Below are 22,461 nucleotides of genomic sequence, written 5' to 3'. Positions count from 1 at the left end.
TTTCCATGACAACGTAAAAAGCAATATGGAAGACCAAGTATTTGAAACTGTATAGATCTAGATCTGGATCTAGACTAGTAAGTAGTGTAGCCTTTAAAAAAATTGCAACTTAAATATATCTAGATCTAAATCTAGGTTGGTTAAATCTAAATCTAGAGTCTAGATCTAAATCTTAGAGAAGATCCAACGTATTTCTAAATTTTGCAAATTATTTAGATCTATACTCTATAGTATAGTATTCTATAGTTAGGGCTAGGCCAATAGCAGGCTAATAAATATAGCCAACAACGTTACAACGTATGTAGCCCAAAAATATTAATAATACCTAATGCTTAATACCTAGTGATTAGATAGTTAGATAGTTAGTTAGTAGATGGAATTAATTTAATACTAGTAATCTAGTATAGACCCGAGCGAGAAAAGTCTCAAAGGTATATGAGAGGCCCATTAAATAATAAATATTTTGAAAATCATGCATGCCATGCAGCATGGCCTAGTTAAAAATCCTGTCTTGGGGTTTTTGGACTTTAATAAATTTGATGTTTTGGTAATCTATTGTTTTAGGTGCATACAATTGGCAGAGGCTAGTAATATGCGATAAAATTGCCTCTTTGTTGAGGCTTTAAATAGAAGTATATTGATTGTAGGTAATCTATCGTTTTGGGTACGTAAAATCGCCCGCGGCTATTAATGTACGAAAACGTTACCTCATTGTCAAGGCTTTAAGGGGCCTCTACATGTAAAAAATGCTAATTTAACTTGGAAAAAAATATTTTTAGGAAATTAATGTTTTAATAAATTTCATATTCCTAGAATCGAAAACAGTTTGAAGTATACTTGTACGATACATTTTTCTATTTTAATTATAATTTTAAAGACACCACCCTCTGCTTAAAAAATCAACTTTTTAATCAAATATCTGAAATTTTGAGTTGATTTTTATAAAGCAACTATAAAGAAAAATATAGTATATTATATATCATTTTTTTCGTCTGTTTGAGCCGTAAACGATACTCTACATTCGAATACAGTTATTTTACTTGCAAATGTGATATTTCAATAAAAGATTTCGCAAATCAAGCAATTTCATTGGTCCGATTTGTATTCTCAAGCCGTACCTTAGTAATGACCTTTCTGCGCATGCGCAGTGATCGAGTTCGACGGATTTTTGTCAACAAACAAACATGGCTACGTGATTGTCTTCACATCAATTTTTGCAATAACAAACCATTTGTTTTCAACATGGCGTGTAAATAATGCAGTTATTGCTCGAAATAACAGATACCATGACAGGAGTACATTGTTCAGCGAAAGAAATTTGAAGGTAATTTTTTTTTAATAACTAGACGCTAAATCTAGATCTAGTGAAGTCGCCATGCCACCACACAGCGATATCTCACTGACTTCACTGACTGACGCGCTGACATTAGTTTCTAAATCTACTAATATGTTGTCTAGTACAGCTTAATTCCTTTATAAGAATTAATTTAGTTAACTCTTTACCAATGTTAAACACGCTTGTCAATTACTATTTTTAAATAAATGAAACTGTAGAACCCAGTCATAACGACCCACGAATCTAGTAGACCTAGAATTCTAGATCTAGAATTTTCTAGATCTAGTCTAGAATAGTCTAGATCTAGATTCTAGTTGATAGTAGTTGTATATTTAGAAATTAACATCTGTGTTTGCTGAGTATTGACTAAAATATAAATATTGGTTAAATTTTAGTATAAGCAGTTTTCTAAATTTATGGTTAGATTTATTCCTTGTGTTTTGATCTATGGTCAGTATAATAATATAAGCCCTATTGACTATTCATTATGATTAGTTTTTCAAAATACAATTTTGTTGACTATGACATTATTAGGTTGTTACAATAGGATGAGTTACTGCTAATATTAGTCATTCTAGTTATGTATATTATTAACTTTTTAAAATTAAATAAAAGTTGTTCTTTTATTTTTATTTTACAGTCCAACAATTCCTACAATGAATGCCAAAAAAGCTGGATGTGTTGAACCCAAATCAGTTTTGACTGCAAACAAGAATCAAGAAATATAACTGTCCCTTACATTATTTGCTTGCTGACATCTACATATCCAGAAGATATGCCACAATTAGGACTGTGCAAGCATTGTGGAAAAAACTTTGGGCTTTCCGCAAGGAAATTTGATGTCGTGAAATGTAAATTTGACCTCATGGTTTACAAGAAGCTCACTTTAGATACACCTACATCATAATGTCAATATTAGAGCCATGTTATCTATAAAGACAGTGGTGTTAGTTTCTCAAAATTCAGATGTTTACTTGGTGAATGGATTTGAAAAAAAACCAATGAATCTCTCATCATTTTACATACTGTTGCGCAAAGTTTTGCTGCGATACTACTAAGTAAGTACACTAAAGCTGCTTATGTTTTTATTAGCAAGATAAATGCTGTTTGTACTAGAACTTAAGAGCAATACAGCAGCAAAGTGCCCATCTACTATAAATAACTTATGATGTCAAGTTATTGAGCTCACCCTCTTCAAGCAGAATTGTGAATGTCGTCATAAGCTAAAGTTGTATGTGAATATTATTAGTACATTATTTGTCAAATTTGTATTAAACTATAGTTCAAATATGCTAAAATGTACTATATCAAGCTTGTGTTAGTCTGGGAAAAAGACAATAGCAACTACACATGTCAATAGTTGATCAGAAAGGTTTAACTTTTAGTGCAAGTAAACTGCGGAATTGTGCAAACTAAACCACTATAAGATTATAAGTGGTAAAACTTCAGAAGAATGTGCAAACTATAGTTGGCAATGGTTTATTTTTCAACTGCTTATGTTGAACTTTGAATACTAAAAGTTTCTTCCTGATATTGCTGATAGATTTTTTTTTATGGCAATTTAAATGTTTAAAAGTTAATTTTCTCAAAACTTGTTTTTTCAAGATTTTTGCTTATTGTAACTCTAATGTTTTAGCTGTTTGCAGAGATAATGTCTTGAAACTTGGTGTACTTTTTCATTATTCATTTTATGGTGTAACTATGCATGTGAGAATGATGTGCATTGTGTACATTTTTATTTTTAAGAAATTTCATAACTTGTATGCCTTGTTTTGAATGATACATTTTTTATAAAAATTGAAAAAAATGTTTCTTTTACATTTTAATGAAAACAAACTGCTACTGTACACTCTAGAATGGTTCTAGTTAAATAAACAGAAATAAAACCATCATTATTTGTTCACATTATTGAAACATTAGATTTGTAAAAAAGGTGTTTTTTTCAAGATGGCCGCCGTTACCATGGCAACCATGCATAATTAGGTCCTGAGAATGTGGAATTTTTATTTACAGTTGCTAACTATTAATAATAGTATATTGTTACTTGCTTATCTCTGCTGTGGGCTAGTTTGGTTTACAGGGTGTAGTGGCCCCTTAATAGAGGTGTATTGTGATATGTTTGTGTCAAATATTATAGATAAATGGATAATAAACCTAAATCAATGGCTAAATATATCAATATATTGTCATTATTGAATATAGGCCAGAAATTAACTTTAAACAGCAGTGTCTGCGAGCAAGATTTGCTAGATATAAACAGCAGCCATGTGTAAAATAAAGTGGCTTCCCCCTGAATCTTATAAAAATAAAACTTAAGCAAGATGGCTGCTATAGTAAATGAGCATGGTTGCATCTTTTGGAAACATAGCTAGTCTTCATTTATTACGGAAAAGTTTTAATTCAATTGTTTAAAAACAGATACATAAATGAAACAAGGAAACATTTTTGTATTTTAAAAAACATAAATCCTCCTCAAAATGTGAAATAATTATTAAAATTTAAGGAGTCACCTGTTTTTCACATTACAAGTCGCGGGCGATTTTACGTACCTAAAACGATAGATTACCTGATTGTAATATATTTTTGTCATTTATTAAAGATAACTGAATAATAAACCAAAATCAATGGCTAAATTTATCAATACTGACGAATTTAATTTTAAACAGCAGTGTTTGCAAGCAAGATTTGCAAACATCTGTAAGTTAGAGTGGTTTCCCCTGAATATCTAACTATAATTTACCAAAAAAAAACTTAAACAAGATGGCTGCTAAAGTAAATGAGCTTGGTTGCATCTGATGAAAACATCTGTAGTCTTTATTTTTTTTTACTGCAAAGGTTTTATACAAATACTTAAAAACAGGTACATTAATAAAACTTTTAAAGAATTTTGTAATTTTGAAAACATAAATCCTCCTAAAAATGAAATAATTACAAAAAAAAAACCATTTTACTTTTTGCTTGTAATGGCGATATAAACAATGGCATCCTGCTATTTGATAGACTAGCATAAATTTTATTGTAAACAAAAAATGGCAGAACTAGACAGTGGAGTAGCGAGGTCGGTGTCACCCTGTGCGGCACTTAATGGTGTCACCCCTCAGAGGCGTAGCGACCCTTTCTCTATATATTTTGCTATTTTTTGCCTTGGTGTCACCCCCATAAATGGTGTCACATGGTGCGGTCCGCACCCCCCCCCCCCACTACGCCACTGGAACTAGATCATATGGTTTAAAGTTGCATTGTTATTTAACATTTCTAGATCTAAATCTAGGTTGGTTAAATCTAAATCTTAGAGAAGACCCAACATATTTCTAAATTTTGCAAATTATTTAGATCTAGGCCAATTTTTAAAAACGCTTGGCGTGTCACATTTAGGTGAGCCTTTTGCAGCGTGTTAGGCTAGATTAGTATTACTTTTATCATGCCTAGTTTAGCCTATAGGCTTACTATGTAGAACAAGACTATACACTAAAACTTACTATATAGCTATAGTCATTTAAAATAGGACTAATAAACTGTATTTTTTAATTTTAGGTAACTAAAGAAAAGTGTTAACTGCTCACATCTGCTCTTATACATTATATAAGGGGGGGGGGGGCTTACATTAACGACACCATGCTTTTTTACCTCCCACTCGCCCATCATCAGACATGTCTACAAATAGTTAATCCCTCCACCCCACCAAAATTGACATAATACTCACTACACCTCAGCAGTTTGTTAAACAGCTGTTTCTTTTTATTAACTGAACTGGGTCACTACTAGGTTTATTGATAAATTTTTACCACAATTTGTAAATTTCTTTTTAAATTACAAATATTTGATATCCTTTCACAGAACCCATTCCCCTGAGAGTGTGATGTTAAATTACCATTCCCCAGTCTGATGTTAACTTATAGATGACCCCCAAATCATTTTGATTTTCATCAGAAAATATAATATTTAATAATTAAATATTGTAATATAAATTACTTTATTTAATAGAAGACTGTTTGACACTTTTGTATTATACTTCAGTCCCAGGTTAACATAAAGTAAGTTCAGCTACGGAGAAAACATAAAGTAAGTTCAGCTACAGAGAAAAATGATGAATTCTGATGGTTGTTTGCAAGTGTCTGTCCCAAGTCCTACCTTTGTCTCCCAGCACAATGAAGACAGGATTTTGGTTTTGAGCGAACAAACCAAAAATGGTGAGTAAAAATTTTTGAACATCCATTTATTATTTTTGTAATTTATGTGCTGATTAAAAAAAAATTTCAAGCAAAATCAGACTTTGTTCTGTAAGTTGTTCTAATAACTTATATTACAAAAATAAATGTTCCAGGAATTCTGCCAGAACTTCGATCCAGTGCCAGTATTGACAAGAGGAAGCCACTACCAACGTCCTTACAAAGTGATTTTATACCAGAGGACATACTGTTTGCCTTGACACAACCCCCACCCAGCAAAAACAAACTTGGCCCTGTGACGTTAACCAGAAACCTGAACACATCTAATGTATACACAATGCTTATATCATTTTTTTTTTCATTTTAATTTTTAACCTATGATAAAGTTATCTTTTTACTTCTCAGTATTTAATAACTTATTTTTATCCACAAAACTCATGCATAATAAGTATAGATGAGGGTTCACTTACAGGTTTCTAGTATGTAAATATAACCCTGGTCATATTTTAGGGATTGTCTAGACCCCCGCCAGCTAATGTTTGGAATCACAAACGGAAAGAAAGACTCAAACATCTGGTGGAGAACACACCCTGTGCCTGTGGTGCAGGAAAGTAAGCAGCCTATAAATAACTTTTTGTTCAGTCTTTCAAAAGTTAATGAAGAAAAGTCAGTTAGCTGAAATTTTTATTTTTCTACACTTAAAAAATTTGTTGCACTTATTTAAAAATCAAAGTCAAGCTAAAAATGTAGCTTTATAGAGTATCAAAGTCAAGCTAAAAATGTAGCATTGTCAAAGTGTTTGTTAGACACACATTATTTTTCTATAGAGTAACAAAAAAATTGTCACTGTGAGAAATTGTCAAATGTGTGTTCAAAATTATTTTTAGAGACATCTCATTTTTGTATGATGTGCCACAGCCAAAACCCCACCCAACCCCACCAGACCGTATTGATAAGAGCGCAGTTAGAAAAGTAGATGACCCAGCTGCTAGCAAGGTAAAATTCATTAGTTGATAACTACAGCTTTGATATGATGTAGGTAATTTTATAGGCAGTATGAAATGACAAGAAAATATTTATCAAAACTGCCCGTTTTAAGTTTTTTAGATATGAAATATTCCAAAAATAAATTATGACAAAAATTGAATTGATTAATGTAAAATGGTAAAATTTGTTTTATAAAATCTATTTTAAACTTTTTCATCAACAGCCTCTTCATCTTCCCGACACACTTATACCGGATGAATACCACATTGTGAAAAATAAAGGTGTCATTGGCTTACAGTATCATGAAGAGTTAGTAGCCTTGATTCCCTCTTAGTGACATCAATGACTTCATTTCTCAACTGAGTTCCTGTTCTTGATGCTTTACCAATTGAATATTTTAGCATTTAAAAGTTTAATTAATCTTTTTATGGTTTTTAAAGACTACATAGATCGTAACATGGAATTTTTGTTTTGTTTTAAATCACAGTATATACAGCACAAAGCCAGAAGACCATGAGAAACATTTGGTAGTTTTCCCATCACTGTAAGTAGCTTTAGATAGATTGTTTTTGTTTTTTTAAATCTTACCCACAGGATCTGTTGTTTGGGAGGGGTTAGCCATGAACGTAGATCTCATCTTGACCAATGGCTGTCCATGCATGGTTTTGTTTTCATCATATAGGCCAACAGGGTTTTAACTTTTATTTTGGTAAATTAAAATTTAATGAATTTTTTAAAGCATGAGCAATCAAATAGTAAATTCTTGAGCCGTTAGCTAAGCTGTGTATTGTATCTGTTGGCACAGGAAACCTGCCAGTAGATTTGAGGTGATGCAGCTAAAGGCAGCTCTCAACAACATGCTGGACAAAATTGGAGCTAATGATTTGGAAACAGGAAGTGGTCCAACACAGGTGAGATAATTACATAGGAAGTGGCCCTACACAGGTGTGTTGCTTACATAGGAAGTGGCCAAACACAGGTGTGTTGCTTACATAGGAAGTGGCCAAACACAGGTGTGTTGCTTACATAGGAAGTGGCCCTACACAGGTGTGTTGCTTACATAGGAAGTGGTCATATACAGGTGTGTTGCTTACATAGGAAGTGGTCAAACAGGTGTGTTGCTTACATATGAAGTGGCCCTACACAGGTGTGTTGCTTACATATGAAGTGGCCCTACACAGGTGTGTTGCTTACATAGGAAGTGGTCATATACAGGTGTGTTGCTTACATAGGAAGTGGTCAAACAGGTGTGTTGCTTACATATGAAGTGGCCCTACACAGGTGTGTTGCTTACATATGAAGTGGCCCTACACAGGTGTGTTGCTTACATAGGAAGTGGCCAAACACAGGTGTGTTGCCTACATGTTCATGAATTGTCATTATGGGAGCTTAAAGAAACCAGTATCTTAATGACTTGTTTGAATAGGAGCTTAAAAAAACAGTATCTTAATGACTTGTTAGAAGCTCATATTCACCCATATCTTAATGATTTCTTAGAATTAGATGAGCTTAAAGAAACCAATTATAGAAAATAAATGATGATGTACATAAAAGTGTATTGTAATTGTAGCCTTATGAGACTAATTTATATTACTCTTTCATCTTCAACATTCAAAAACAGATTGTAATAAATCGTAAAATTCTGAACATTTAATCAATATAAACATGTAATCACTTATTTTTGAGTTGTAATAGAGGTATTTTGTTCACTTGTTGCAAAATTCCAAAACTGCTAGATCATATCAAATGTAAATTTGTGTCATTTGCAGATGCATAACTTGTTAGAGCTGATCAAAAAAGAACAAAATATTTATAATGTTGTGTTCCATGAGCTTATTCGCCAGGTAAGTCAAACATTAAGAAAACAATGGGAGAAAAATATTTCGTACATTTTAAAAAATATCTTTATCATAATAAGTGAAACTAAAGCTGTTATTTAGGTACAGTATTAGACATGTTTCAAACTGTTGTAATTTAAGTACTGTAACAGAAGTGCTGTTCTAATCACAGATTAATAAAAGTTTTTTAAAAAGTGTAATGTTTAAGTAGATAATAACAGAAATGCTGTTTAAATGACAGACAACTGTTGAGTGTGTGGAGAGGGGCGAGCTGCTTGCAGATTTAAGGAACAGATACAGTGACCTGCTCAACAAAATACCCCAGCAAATTATGAGGTCAGAGTTTTAAACATGTTTGATAGCTTTATACAAATTATGAGGTCAGAATTATAAATGTGTTTGATAGCTTTATACTCTGGAACTATGTAATGTACCTTTGTCAGTGTTAAAAGAACACTTGATGTGATATTGCTATAGCCTGTAAGCATTATCTTTTGTTCTCTAGTCTCCACGAGGAAGTGATGGCACAGAGGGCTCTAGACAGGAGACTTACAGAAGAGCTCATGAGGTTTAAGGGGACCATCGCATACCTCACCAGGTACCTCACTTTTTTTAGTCACTGATCTCTAGGATAAATTATGTTGCTTAAACTTACTATTTTATTTGAGTACCATTTTTTTCCTTGTTCAGAAAGAAGTCTTTCGTCTCTTCTGCATAAAGTTAAAATTTAGTTAAATGTTATTAGCGTAATTTATCATCATTCAATTGTGTGTTACTCTCTTCAGTGAACTGACAGATGTGAAGGAGCATGACATGACAGTCACTAATGAGGCACAAAAAGCACAAGAAGATGTATGTAGATCTAGTTATGTTGTTAACATAGTGCTATTATTATTTTAATTACTAATGACAAAATAGCAACTTAAATGCAATTTAAAGGGTTGACATTTGTTGTTACTGTAAAATATGATTGTAACAAAAATGGACTAAAATGAATTTTTTAAAGTATTTATGTTCTGGTTACATTTATTTTATATTTTACCCCCAACAAAAACTCCATTTTCTAGCTACGGAGTGCCTTGGCAGAATCCCAGAAAAATGCCAGTCTTCTGGCTGAGTATCATGAACTGTACGAGCTTCAACGCCAGAGACTGGAGAGGCAGGTCTTCATGCTGTCAGAGGAAAAGGAAATCTGGAGCACAGCAGCTTATAGTCTGGCACTCAAGGTGAGTACACACAGATATGTGGCACACAGCACACAATTCACTTAAGGTGAGTACAAACAGAGATGTAGCACTCAATTATATGGGTGAGTACACATACACATAGACATGTAGCACACAATTATAACAATATTAAGGTGAGGACACACAGAGATGACACACAATTATACATTTTAAAACTTTTTACCTTTTGATAAAAGTATGTTGTAATGCAGTGGTAAAGTTAAAGCCTGGAGAATTATCTGTTAAAATACATAAACATGATAAAGGCATTGAGTTTTTACTTAAAATTTTTATTCCAAAGTATCTTCATCTCTATTAGCCATATGAAATTATTGCTGGTATTTATTCATTATTTGAATGCACCTCTCACCAGCTAACTGAAGAATATCAACTGAGCACGGCCAAACGTCTGCAACTGAGTGAGAAAGGTTGGGTCAAAATGGCCAACCACTTCACCATTTTGTTGAGCGACCGGGACACGGACATGCTGACTAAAATTCAGGTGTTTTTAATTTGTTTCAGCTTTTACATACATTCAAATTACTAACTCATTTAGCTCAAATAGCCAAATCATTTAGCTCAAATAACCAACTCATTTAGCTCAAATAACCAACTCATTTAGCTTAAATAACCAACTCATTTAGCTCAAATAACCAACTCATTTAGCTCAGTGTATCAAGAGAATGCAGTTATTGTGACTAGGCTGATAGCTTGAATATTTTAACAATGTTTGTCGCAGGGGTTTGTGGAGAACTGGAGGGACATGATAGAGGACTTCAACATTACACTCAAACACAGGGAGGACAGTATGAAGGAGAGCTTCAAAAAGATTAAAATTGGGATTGAAAATTGCGGCAAGACCTTTCAGCAAAAATTTATGTAATAATTGCTTCAACTCTAGATTCAATAGTTAAGAAGACCCACTGATTAAAACATTAGATAATTCAAAGATTTAATGTAAAAAAGCAGACATCACTATTTTTTACTTGTCTTAACATCTATTTTTTTTATATTTTTTCTCTTGTTTATCAAGTAACTAAAAATTTTAAATTGCTAAATAATTGAAAAGAAATAGTTGTATAAAGTTTATTGCTACTTACTATGTTGCGCTTAACATTATATTTAAAATGTGATTAATTTATGTTTATATTGATTATGTTTAAATAAACAAAAAGATATCAATACATTAGAAATTTCAATTTTTTTAGTTCAGTAAAAATCCCTTTTACATAAATTAATTTGCATTTTATTTTTACGTTGAAATATTAGATGTAAATATTTCTGTTTCCTGTTTTGGTTTAAAAGTGATTTAGAAAATGGAGTTGTTAAGAAACCTGATGAGGAGTATGTGCATTCTTTGGTTGGGATTGTTAAAAAGTGGGATGATGTAAGTTTGAAATTGTCAATCTATAATGTTTCTTTCTATTTCTTAAAATTCAGAAATTTGAGAAAGTATTTATAAATCTTATATAATAAACCCTCTTAAAATTTCTCTAAAACTGTGCATAAAAATGTATTTATTTTAAATCAAACCCCAAGAAATTGTGTACTGTAAACAATTAAAGGCCATATCCTTAAAATTGCATTTTGGAATTGGAACAAAACATATAAATTTTATTTGCATTTAAATTGAATATGTAAAATTAGAAGTTAATTTTATTTTAGTTGGTCAAATGATTAAATTCTTTTTTTTTTCTAAGCTAATTATCAAAGAAACTGAAATGTATGGGGGAGATAACCTACTCAACACGCAAGATGAGTTGTCTAGAATACAAAGAGAAATGGAAGGTTGGACAGATTGTGCCCTTAAAGTATTTCGTCGTCATCGCAGGAATGATGGGAAGACTCATCCAGATCAGGAAAATATGATCGCTTTAAATGAGGTAGGCTTGTGTGTTAGTTTGATTTTTATTTCATCTAGATCAGGAAAATATGATAGCTTTAAATGAGGTAGGCATAGGTGTTAGTTTGATTTTTATTTCATCTAGATCAGGAAAATATGATAGCTTTAAATGAGGTAGGCATGGGTGTTAGTTTGATTTTATTTCATCTAGATCAGGAAAATATGAGGTAGGTGTAAACTTTACTGGACTATCATTAGGGAAGAGGGCAACATTATACTTATTCCATGCACACCAATAAGACACATTAATGATAGACAGTTCTACCCAATACTTTAGACAAATTAATGATGGACAGTTCTACCCAATACTTTAGACTCATTAATGATGGACAGTTCTACCCCATACTTTAGACAAATTAATGATAGGCAGTTCTACCCAATTCTTTAGACACATTAATGATGGACAGTTCTATCCAATACTTTAAACTTATTAATAATGGATAATTCTACCTAATACTTTAATTATTATACAGATATAACTTGACTAATACTCAACTACCTCAAACAAAGTCTTGTCTACACTCTCAATACACACATTCTATCAAACAAAGCTCCCTCTTGCCACTATTCTATGCTCCAACTGTCTTAAGACTTGTCTAATACATCATTCTTTACTTGCCAATATTCTATTCACCAACTTTCTCAACAAAATTTCTAGTGAGCATATAATTTTTTTGTAGGAAGTTGAACAGTTGCTTTCACAGTTCAAACATAGGATCACTGGAGAGAATGGTAAATTTCATTCTGTTGTTTCATATTCTTTGTATGTTGGCTTTTTCACAGAAATGGTAAATTTTATTCTTTAATTTCACATTCTTTGTCGGTTGGCTGTATCAAAAAATCCTGAATGTTGTCCTGTTTTATTCTTTTTTCACAACACTATTATTTCACAAATCTCACAGTTTTAAAAAAATGTGTTGTTGCACTGACACCTTTTAAAAAAAAATTAGAACACAATATTAAATTGTCTGTAAAATAAATTATGTCCACTATTGTATTTCTCACCACTAACATTTTACAAGTTTCAAGTTTTTGTTGGAAAGCAAATGTCAACTAATACTTTTAATGAGTAAAGTCAAGCCAGTTTTACAAAAGTGAATTGTTTGTAACAATTTGTCACCTAATGGAAACTAAAGCTCATGCTTAGTGCATAGAACAGAATTTTTTCTTGCCGTTAACCAATTAAAAAAATTTCAGGTGTGGCAGCTTTAACAATCCAGTTCCAGAGTTCTTTAGAAATTTGGGAGGCTCGTCTGGTCTCCAATTCTCACGGAGTTCTGGCACTGCAGGAGTCAGACTGGGGCAACTTCTACCAGGCTCTAGAGGACTGGGCTGCCCTCCTAAAGCAGGCCATAGACCTTGTTGGCACTACACAGAGAGATGAGGACAGGCGCGACGATAAGCCACACACCAGGTACAATACAATATTTAACTATAGCACACACACACACCAGGTACAATACAATATTTAACTATAGCACACACACACACACCAGGTACAATACAATATTTAACTATAGCACACACACACACACCAGGTACAATACAATATTTAACTAAATCACACACACACACACACACACCAGGTACAATACAATATTTAACCAAAGCACACACACACACACACACACTAGGTACAATACAATATTTAACTAAAGCATATAAGTTAAGTAGAGCTACGATAAAATATTTAAATCAGAAAAACTAAACAAAAATACAATTAGAAGTATTTTTAAAAGCTTTTTTCTTTATGATAGATTTTTTAAAACTAAATTAAGTTGATCTTAGTTCATCAGCCAAGCTGTGTGGCTAATTGCCTCCATTTTTGTTTCATCTTTCACAATTATCATCAGATAACACCCTCTTGCTGCTCTTGTGTGTTGTGCTTGAATTTATATCATGCCAAAACATATTGTTTTACAAAAACCAAATCTTTTCTTAGCTATATTTTTAAAACTATATGTATGTTAAGTATGTGTTTATAAACTAAAAGATATGTGTATATTTTAAACAGCATGACATATTTGCAAGCTTATTATAGTAGTTTATTTTTTTTTCAAAATATTTAATCTTTTATGAAAAAAAATATTAATTAAAATAAATAGCTAATACAATGGGTAAAAGAAACCTCAAAAATACTCCATCAGGGGCGTAGCGAGGGGGGGGGGGGCGGGGGGTGCGGACCGCACCGGGTGACACCATTTAGGGGGGTGACACCAAGGCAAAAAATAGCAAAATATATAGAGAAAAACTTGAGGCAAATCGAAAACTTGAGGGGGGGGGGGGGGTGCAAATCGAAAGTTCGAGGGGGGGTGCAATCGAAAATTTGAAAGTTTGTCCCCGGGAAGGGTCGCTACGCCTCTGGGGGGGTGACACCATTAACCATTAAGTGCCGCACCGGGTGACACCCGACCTCGCTACGCCACTGTACTCCATACTACCTTGTTGTTGTTTTACAACCAGTAACACTACTTACTGAAGGAAACATTCAAATGTTATTTAATTTCTTGAAACACTTGATGTCTTTTCCTTGGACTACAGAAGATGGTGACTTTACAATGTGTTAGTTTTCATGTTTCAGGACAATCTCCTAAAGACCAGTTAACAACCAAACTTTCTACTTTTTTGTTCTAATCTCACTATGCTAATGGTTTACTTTTCAGTCCAAGAAAAGCAAAAGGATTTCAGAATATGTAACTAATATATAGTTGTTTTTTTTCTCTTCAGATATTTTGTTCTTAAAAATGTTTTGATTATCAATGTTTTATTTTGATAATATTAGTACAGTAGTAGTCCATTTTGAGCCCTATATTTTTAGTTAATTACACACTAATTTGTTGTTTAATGTTGTTGTTTTTCTGAAAGATACTTCTTTTATTTGTTTCATGATATTAAAAAATGTAGGCCTACTAAAAAATAAATTATCATAACTATGTTAATTACATTAACAAAACATGCATGCTTCTTGAAAATCTAGTGATTTTAATTCTATTGAAATTTTCAGCTGTCAGCTTATAGCTGTGAAATATTTACTAGTTCCTTAAAAAATGTTTAACATAAATTAATTATTAATTAATTCATCACTTGATGTTTTTGTTTTTTTTAATCAGATTTACTAATATTGTTTAATTTAATTTAATTTTTTTTAATTTTTAAAACTTTTTTAATACTTTTAAATCTTTCCTTTTCTCTCCTTAAGTTAAAGTATCTAATCATGAAAAGCAAAATGTATCTATCGGTATTTTAAAAAGAAGTTTAATCACAATTTCTAACAAGAAAAGCAGTAGTAAAAACTGTTAGGAGACATCATCAACAACAGCAGCATATAAAGAGATTATGTTCATTGATAAATATAGGCTGAATAGAATCTGAGCTAAACAAATATAAATACTTTATTGGATGAAGAAAGCATTGTTTAACATTAATGGTTCATTTTGACAAATATTCTGAGTTTTTTTTTAACAATGTGACTTTGTGCCTAATGTATTATTCATTATATATAATCAGGAGTTAAATACTTCAAATACATTTACTTAACATTCAAAGTTATTTAAAGCATTAGATGATTTGTTGAAATCATCAAAAAATCTAATTAATGTAAATTAATGTTTAATTACTTCTAAATGTTTCTCATAGAGTGGACATCCATAATGTTGTCCGTAAAACACAAAAATGGGCAACAACTGCAAGCAACTCCATCGACAGTGAAGATGCCAAAATGGTAGACCAGGTACGGCCTGCCTTCACTTTTTTAAATGAGTTTCTGGATGAGGTTAAAGGTTAATTGTTTATTGGCTTGTAAATCTTCCTGTCATGGGTCACTGTCTTCCCTCCTGGTGCAGGTGTCCACCCTCCATAATCTTCCTGTCATGGGTCACTGTCTTCCCACCTGGTGCAGGTGTCCTCCCTCCATAATCTTCCTGTCATGGGTCACTGTCTTCCCACCTGGTGCAGGTGTCCTCCCTCCATAATCTTCCTGTCATGGGTCACTGTCTTCCCACCTGGTGCAGGTGTCCACCCTCCATAATCTTCCTGTCATGGGTCACTGTCTTCCCTCCTGGTGCAGGTGTCCGCCCTCCATGCCGACATGGTCAAGTGGATGGTGCAGATTCTGCTCCGTCTGGCCCCAGACAAGGAAGGCAACTCTAAGGAAGCTGGCGAGATGGCCCTGCTGGGCAGCGCTTCCATCCCACAGCTGACTGAGGTGGCTAAAACTTTGTTTGAGGCCTTAGAAAATTTCTCTAACTCGGTAACACTGTAAGTTCTAAATGTGTGACAATTATTTTTTGTCATACATTGTAAGTAAAGCTAGTAGATCAAACTGTGACTATGGATGTGTTGTGATGTTGTTTTATTGTGTTTTGTGCTGTGTTCATGATTTTAGCATTTTAATGCTATAAATTAGGACTCTTTTGTTACAAGAATTTAAAACCAGTTTTTCAGCCTTTTGTGTTGTTGTTTTTATATAACAAATTGGCATGTTTTCACTAAAACAATGTAGGTTTCTAGTTATAAATAATGGGATAAAATATTCACCACTATTTCCATTTGTGATGTAAAATTAGATAAAATGTTGGCTAATGTTGCAGTTGTGATGTTATAAAATGTTGACTTAAGTTGACTATTGTTGACTGATGTTGACTAAAGTTGACTACTGTTGCAGCTGTTGTAATGGGATTGTGATGGAGAACACACAGAGAAGGCTGGAGAACAACGAAGACAACGCTGACCATGAGCAGAAGGACCTCAAGAGACTCAAGGTAGTGGTTAGATCCTACATGTCATATTTAGGTCCTACATAAGTCATGTGTCAGGTCCTACATAAGTCATGTATTAGGTCAGGTCCTACATAAGTCATGTGTTAGGTCAGGTCCTACATAAATCATGTGTTAGGTCCTACATAAGTCATGTAAAAGGTCAGGTCCTACATAAGTCATGTATTAGGTCAGGTCCTACATAAGTCATGTGTTAGCATCATTTAAGTGCAAATATTAATTTAAAAATAAAATATTTTACATAAAGAAATACAGCTTATCATTTTAAAAGTTGTATTGATATGCAGCATTCTAATTTTACTTGCCCCATATGGTTTTCATAAAACCAGGTTGATTTTTTTTTAAATATAAGTAGTAATAACTCCAGTATCACTAATATGTAATGTTTTAAATGCCATGGTTCCCCCACCTGAAGTTTTTCTTGTCTTTTGAATGGTTCCCCCACCTGAAGTTTTTCTTGTCTTTCTAATGAAACCAGACAGAGTGTGATGACTGGATACACACGGCTAAAATGTTAATCTCTGAACTGACTGGGGAAACTATTGGGGACCTTTTCCCTGTTAGGATGGCCACCAGCCTGTCCAAGGAGTCTGAAGCTTCACCGCAGGAAGATGCTGGCACCATGAGTTTACCTGAACCAATCATGGTGCGGGATACCAAAGATGAGGTACTCATTTTTTTTAAAGTTTTCTTTTAGACCAGATGGCCCATGGTGCAGACAAAGCTTCTTCTCTGGCCACAGTGTGGTGATGTAGTGTGTATGACAACTGTGTACATGGGGCCAATCACTGCATGTGTCTGTGTGTGTGTATACAGTAGTAGTGTGCAAGGCCGGGTTTGTTGGTGTGGATCTGTTACATGTAAAATATGAAATCTTTAAAGTCAAATTACAATGGAATTACATTTATTTTAAATGGAAAGGTTACAAGTTGTAGTAAAAATATAACCCAATAACATGTTTTTTTTTTGCCTGTTATGTGTTGTGTTGAATAACATGTGCATCTGTTTCAAACCTTTTAATAATAAACTACGGTCAATTAGTGTTGTAATTTAAGGACATGGATTAGCTAACAGATTAAGGACATGATTTAGCTAACAGATTAAGGACATGGTTTAGCTAACAGATTAAGGACATGGTTTAGCTAACAGATTAAGGACATGGTTTAGCTAACAGATTAAGGACATGGTTTAGCTAACAGATTAAGGACATGGTTTAGCTAACAGATTAAGGACATGGTTTAGCTAACAGATTAAGGACATGGTTTAGCTAACAGATTAAGGACATGGTTTAGCTAACAGATTAAGGACATGGTTTAGCTAACAGATTAAGGACATGGTTTAGCTAACAGATTCTCACCACATTTTATAACTACCCAGGGCTTGACTCCTGAAAAAACAATTAGCAAAGTAGAAGAAAGGGAGACAACTCAGTCTGCATCATTGGATCAGGTAGTTTTAAATTACTTCCCTTGTATAAGCGAAACTTTTTAAAAAGATTTTATTCTGTAAACATAGTTTCCAATTGTAAAAGATTGAAAAATGTTATCAAAAAAATTCCTAGTCAGAAGACAGGAAACAAACAGCTCTAGTTGAACCAGGTGAAGCTAAGACAGGTGAAGCTAAGACAGGGGAGGTGAAGACACCAAAACTTGACAACATTGAAATCTTGGGCCAAGACGCCAACACCCACAGACTCAGCATAGAGAACGAGAAGGCTCAGGTAAAAACATTTTTACCCACTAACCTGTCTTATCACATTTTTACCCACTAACCTGTCTTGTCACATTTTTACCCACTAACCTGTCTTGTCACATTTTTACCCACTAACCTGTCTTGTCACATTTTTACCCACTAACCTGTCTTGTCACATGTTTACCCACTAACCTGTCTTGTCACATTTTTACCCACTAACCTGTCTTGTCACATTTTTACCCACTAACCTGTCTTGTCACATGTTTACCCACTAACCTGTCTTGTCACATTTTTACCCACTAACCTGTCTTGTCACATGTTTACCCACTAACCTGTCTTGTCATATTTTTACCCACTAACCTGTCTTGTCACATGTTTACCCACTAACCTGTCTTGTCACATGTTTACCCACTAACCTGTCTTGTCACATTTTTACCCACTAACCTGTCTTGTCACATTTTTACCCACTAACCTGTCTTGTCACATGTTTACCCACTAACCTGTCTTGTCACATTTTTACCCACTAACCTGTCTTGTCACATGTTTACCCACTAACCTGTCTTGTCATATTTTTACCCACTAACCTGTCTTGTCACATGTTTACCCACTAACCTGTCTTGTCACATGTTTACCCACTAACCTGTCTTGTCATATTTTTACCCACTAACCTGTCTTGTCACATGTTTACCCACTAACCTGTTGTAAAATATTTTGTCCCTACAGGCATTGGGTCAGGTTCCTGTCAAACCTGAGGTGGACGGAGCGCCGGACACAAAGAAAGCGTTTGAAGCTCTAGCAGCTGTACAGACACTTCAGACCCAGCTCATGTGAGAAGTTTATTTATCATCACACATTACATGCTAGCTAGTCACACATTACATGCTAGCTAGTCACACATTACATGCTAGCTAGTCACACATTATATGCTAGCTAGTCACACATTACATGCTAGCTAGTCACACATCACATGCTAGCTAGTCACACATCACATGCTAGCTAGTCACACATCACATGCTAGCCAATCATTCATCATACATCACACACTAGCCAGACATTGATCATACATTACACCTCTTCTGTAAGAAAGATTAACTATCACCTACACCTCTTCTGTAAGAAAGATTAACTTTCACCCCCACTTCTTCTGTAAGAAAGATTAACTATGACCCCTAGCTCTTCTGTAAGAAAGATTAACTATCACCTCCACAGATCAGCTGAGCTGAGAGCACAGGGAGCAGAAGAGAGAGCTTTTCAAGCCGAGGCCAACATTGTAGCACTGGAAGAAAAGATCAGGGCATTAGAAAAACTCATTCAAAAACAGCAGGAGACGGTGAGCATTTTCTTATGGATTTTTTTTTAACTGATCATTTTAATAGTTTAGATTTAATTTTAATTTTTTTAAAGTTTTTATTCAACCTGTACCTGAGTGAGTACCTGTTATTGAGTGAGAGGTCAAATGTAATATTAAATAAGTGCTGCAGCTCAGAAGACTAATGTATAAAGTACAACACACTAGGTCTCCACTGCCTCTTATAGATTTCTCCCACACCTAGTTACTGTCTCACCCAAATCAAGAGCACTAGTAACAAACAAGGGTTAGGTTTGTGTTTGTTATATAAGCAGCTACAATACTATTGTTATCCAAGTTGTTGTTTTTTTAGTTTTGCTCAAAAAAAAGACATTTTCAGTCAATGTAAAGCCATTGTGTAGTTGTCCTTGCTTTAGCTGTACCAGTCCTATACTTCTCACACCTTTGGAAACACACCTGCTCAAGAGGCTATTCAAACCTTGTGAAATATTTTAACACCTGCTTATTCCATCCAACAGCCAACCCCTGAAGCAGGACCCCCCCAGACCCAAGTGACAGCCACCCCCACCCCAGCACTGACCCCCACCACAACAGCTGGGGGTAAAGATGAGAAGAGTCCCAGGAAATCAGGGAAGGCTAGCAGTAAATCCACAAAAAAGAAATAATTAATTAACTCAAAAAAATTAACCCAAAAAATTAACTCAAAAAACTTTTATTGAACAAAATTGAAACTAGTGTTAAAAATACTTCATAGCAAACCATAATCAACAAACATAGTTTATAGTATTGTCTTCAGAATGTACATGTACAGTGGTTTTTTTTTCATTTAAAGCACTTAACCCTTTACAACCTACATTTAATACAACAATGTTATTGTTAACAACACATTCTTATCACAAGCCTTCACAAAAATCTAGAAGTGAAGAATAAAAAGTTACATAAGACTTTGTGATCTGTAAATTGGAAATGTCAGTAAAAAATATTGAAAGACTTTTAAATAAATGATAGCATTGCACATAGTTTAAATACTGGACGATTAAACAAGTTACAAGAGCACTGTGGTATAATGTGAATGCTACAATTTGAATGGACAAATAAGGAATGATATAAATATGGAGTATTTAATATGATCACATTGACAGATTTTTCTAGTATGTTATACTGCCAACATCATGGCTATTGAATTGACATTGAAAGATTTCTACACTGAAAGTTGGCTAAGGAAGTACCTGGCATAGGAAAACATCTTTAGTTTGTTTTAAATTTATTACTGTGTATGTTTGTTGATGTATGGGGGCATAAGCTTTGGCTGATACAGAAACCTAAGTGTGATAAATGTGACAGAAATAAGAACATTCCTGTTGTCAAATATTAAAAAGTTACTTACAAATGTACACAAGTAAAATTGTTAAAAATGAATTTTTTTTTATTTGCTTAGCAAATTTTCTTTAAAAAAGCAAGAGATTTTCAGTCCTCACAAAAGGATAGGGTAATATATTTTTTCTAAAAATTGTTGTTAGCATTGCAATTGCTGAGCTTGAAATTGTTTCCAAAATTACTATATTGAATCCAGGTTGCTAAATTAGGTACATTTTTTAACACATAAAACAAAGTAGCTTTTTTCATGTTAAAATTATTTATTTATAAGTGTTATTGTTAAAATTAAGTTAACAATTGCAACTGCTGATTTTTTGTTTATACATCATTTAGATTTTATAATTACAGATTAAAAATGTATGTATGTAACTTATGTTGTATGTATATACAGGTCAAAACTGCTGAAACAAGAAGCTACAGCATTGATTTTATATTCTTATCTTTCTTGAACTAGTTTACATAGTTATCTATATGTGATATGTACATTGTTTCCTGAGAATTTTATTTATATACAAATATACATGAGTTTTTTGTTATGTGTAAATGTTTTAATGTTTTACTTTTTTTTAAATAAAGAAATATTTACAAGGTTACTTTGTTATATGTAAGTTTTAAGATTTTACATTTTTTTTGTAAAAAAGTATTTACAAGCTTACTTTGTTCTTTTGTAAGTTTAAAGGTAAAGAAATATATACAAGCAATTTCCCAGACTGAAGTTTTGATCTATCATACATATAAAATATAATTTTTATTTACATCAATGAAATTCAACTTTCTTTGAAAAAATGTGTTTAGATAATGTTGTACTAAATAGTACTAATAGGAAATATGCAGAATAAAGCAAGATTATTTATTATAAATAAATTTCTTTGTCTAGTATCTTTAAAAAAAAGAAATGTGCTTATAATAAAAGTTTCTTATGCTGTAAGTTTGTCTAATCCCTGTATTATGCCCTAGATTACATTATTATAATGTACAGCCTCAGAGGCATTCAGTTTCCTCTATCTACTGTTAACAAAATGTACAGAAAAAAATTTCTCTAAATGCCTCTTGACACAAAAAACTTAAGTATGTACATGGAGGACAAAGAAATGTTGATGTAAAATTTTATACAAATGTTTGACATGGAGTAATGTGCAAACATATATGACCCACATCAGAAGTTAACTATTTCATTTGTCATGTCAATATTTAACTTTGTGTAAGTAAACAATTTTTAAAATAACATCACTTTTGTAAGCGTTTAACTTAGTGTCAGTTAAATATTTTAAAAATAAAATATTTTGTAAGCGTTTAACTTGGTGTAAGTGATTCCTTTGAAAATAAAATATTTTGTAAGCGTTTAACTTGGTGTAAGTGATTCCTTTGAAAATAAAATAGTTTTTATACTGTCTTGCCAAAACTAGTTGCAATAAAATTCAAATACGGACATTGATCTAAAGTGTTTTTTTTATATTTACAGATATATTTCACTTATCTTTTTATTAAAAACCTAAAATGTGTTCTTCCTTTAAAACAAATTTTATGATATTTGGTCCAACTTAAAAAAACTTTAAATCTTTAAAATTCCTAAAATATGAATTTAAAATATTTGAAAGCTAAAACAAAATTTAAACCCTTTACCAGTTGATAAAGAGACATTACGCCCTTTTTATTTTAATTTACTTATCCATATGTTATAACAAAAGAAAGACAAACCAGTCAAAACCAACCTCACATCTTATAACCTAGGCCCAGCTACTTACAACAATGATCTAAAGCCAACTTCACATCTTATAACCTAGGCCCAGCTACTTACAACAATGATCTAAAGCCAACTTCACATCTTATAACCTAGGCCCAGCTATTT

At 33.0% G+C, this 22,461-nt stretch overlaps 1 protein-coding gene across 2 annotated transcripts; it reads left to right on the top strand.

The window, feature by feature from the left end:
* Positions 1 to 22,047, top strand: LOC131957208 (axonemal dynein light chain domain-containing protein 1). 2 transcript variants are annotated; one of them, XM_059321951.1, is made up of 29 exons: positions 1 to 77; positions 5,354 to 5,526; positions 5,661 to 5,833; positions 6,016 to 6,116; positions 6,393 to 6,501; positions 6,716 to 6,801; positions 6,980 to 7,036; positions 7,298 to 7,403; positions 8,262 to 8,336; positions 8,572 to 8,666; positions 8,836 to 8,928; positions 9,116 to 9,182; positions 9,398 to 9,556; positions 9,930 to 10,058; positions 10,296 to 10,435; positions 10,862 to 10,943; positions 11,257 to 11,439; positions 12,140 to 12,191; positions 12,657 to 12,873; positions 14,123 to 14,152; positions 15,096 to 15,189; positions 15,526 to 15,716; positions 16,123 to 16,219; positions 16,713 to 16,901; positions 17,612 to 17,683; positions 17,796 to 17,954; positions 18,650 to 18,753; positions 19,136 to 19,256; positions 19,754 to 22,047. In XM_059321951.1, exons 2-29 carry the CDS (start codon positions 5,421 to 5,423, stop codon positions 19,898 to 19,900), a joined length of 3,234 nt encoding a protein of 1,077 aa, XP_059177934.1. In that variant the 5' UTR covers positions 1 to 77; positions 5,354 to 5,420; the 3' UTR covers positions 19,901 to 22,047. The 2 variants fall into 2 exon arrangements, with proteins under 2 accessions (XP_059177934.1, XP_059177935.1); XM_059321952.1 differs by lacking the exon at positions 14,123 to 14,152.
* Positions 22,048 to 22,461: the final 414 nt, after the last annotated feature.

This window comes from Physella acuta, unplaced genomic scaffold (genome assembly GCF_028476545.2).
Source record: "Physella acuta isolate Inbredline_101_S28 unplaced genomic scaffold, ASM2847654v3 ptg001221l, whole genome shotgun sequence".
Lineage (NCBI taxonomy): Eukaryota > Metazoa > Mollusca > Gastropoda > Physidae > Physella > Physella acuta.
This window is presented reverse-complemented; position numbering and strand designations above follow the sequence as displayed.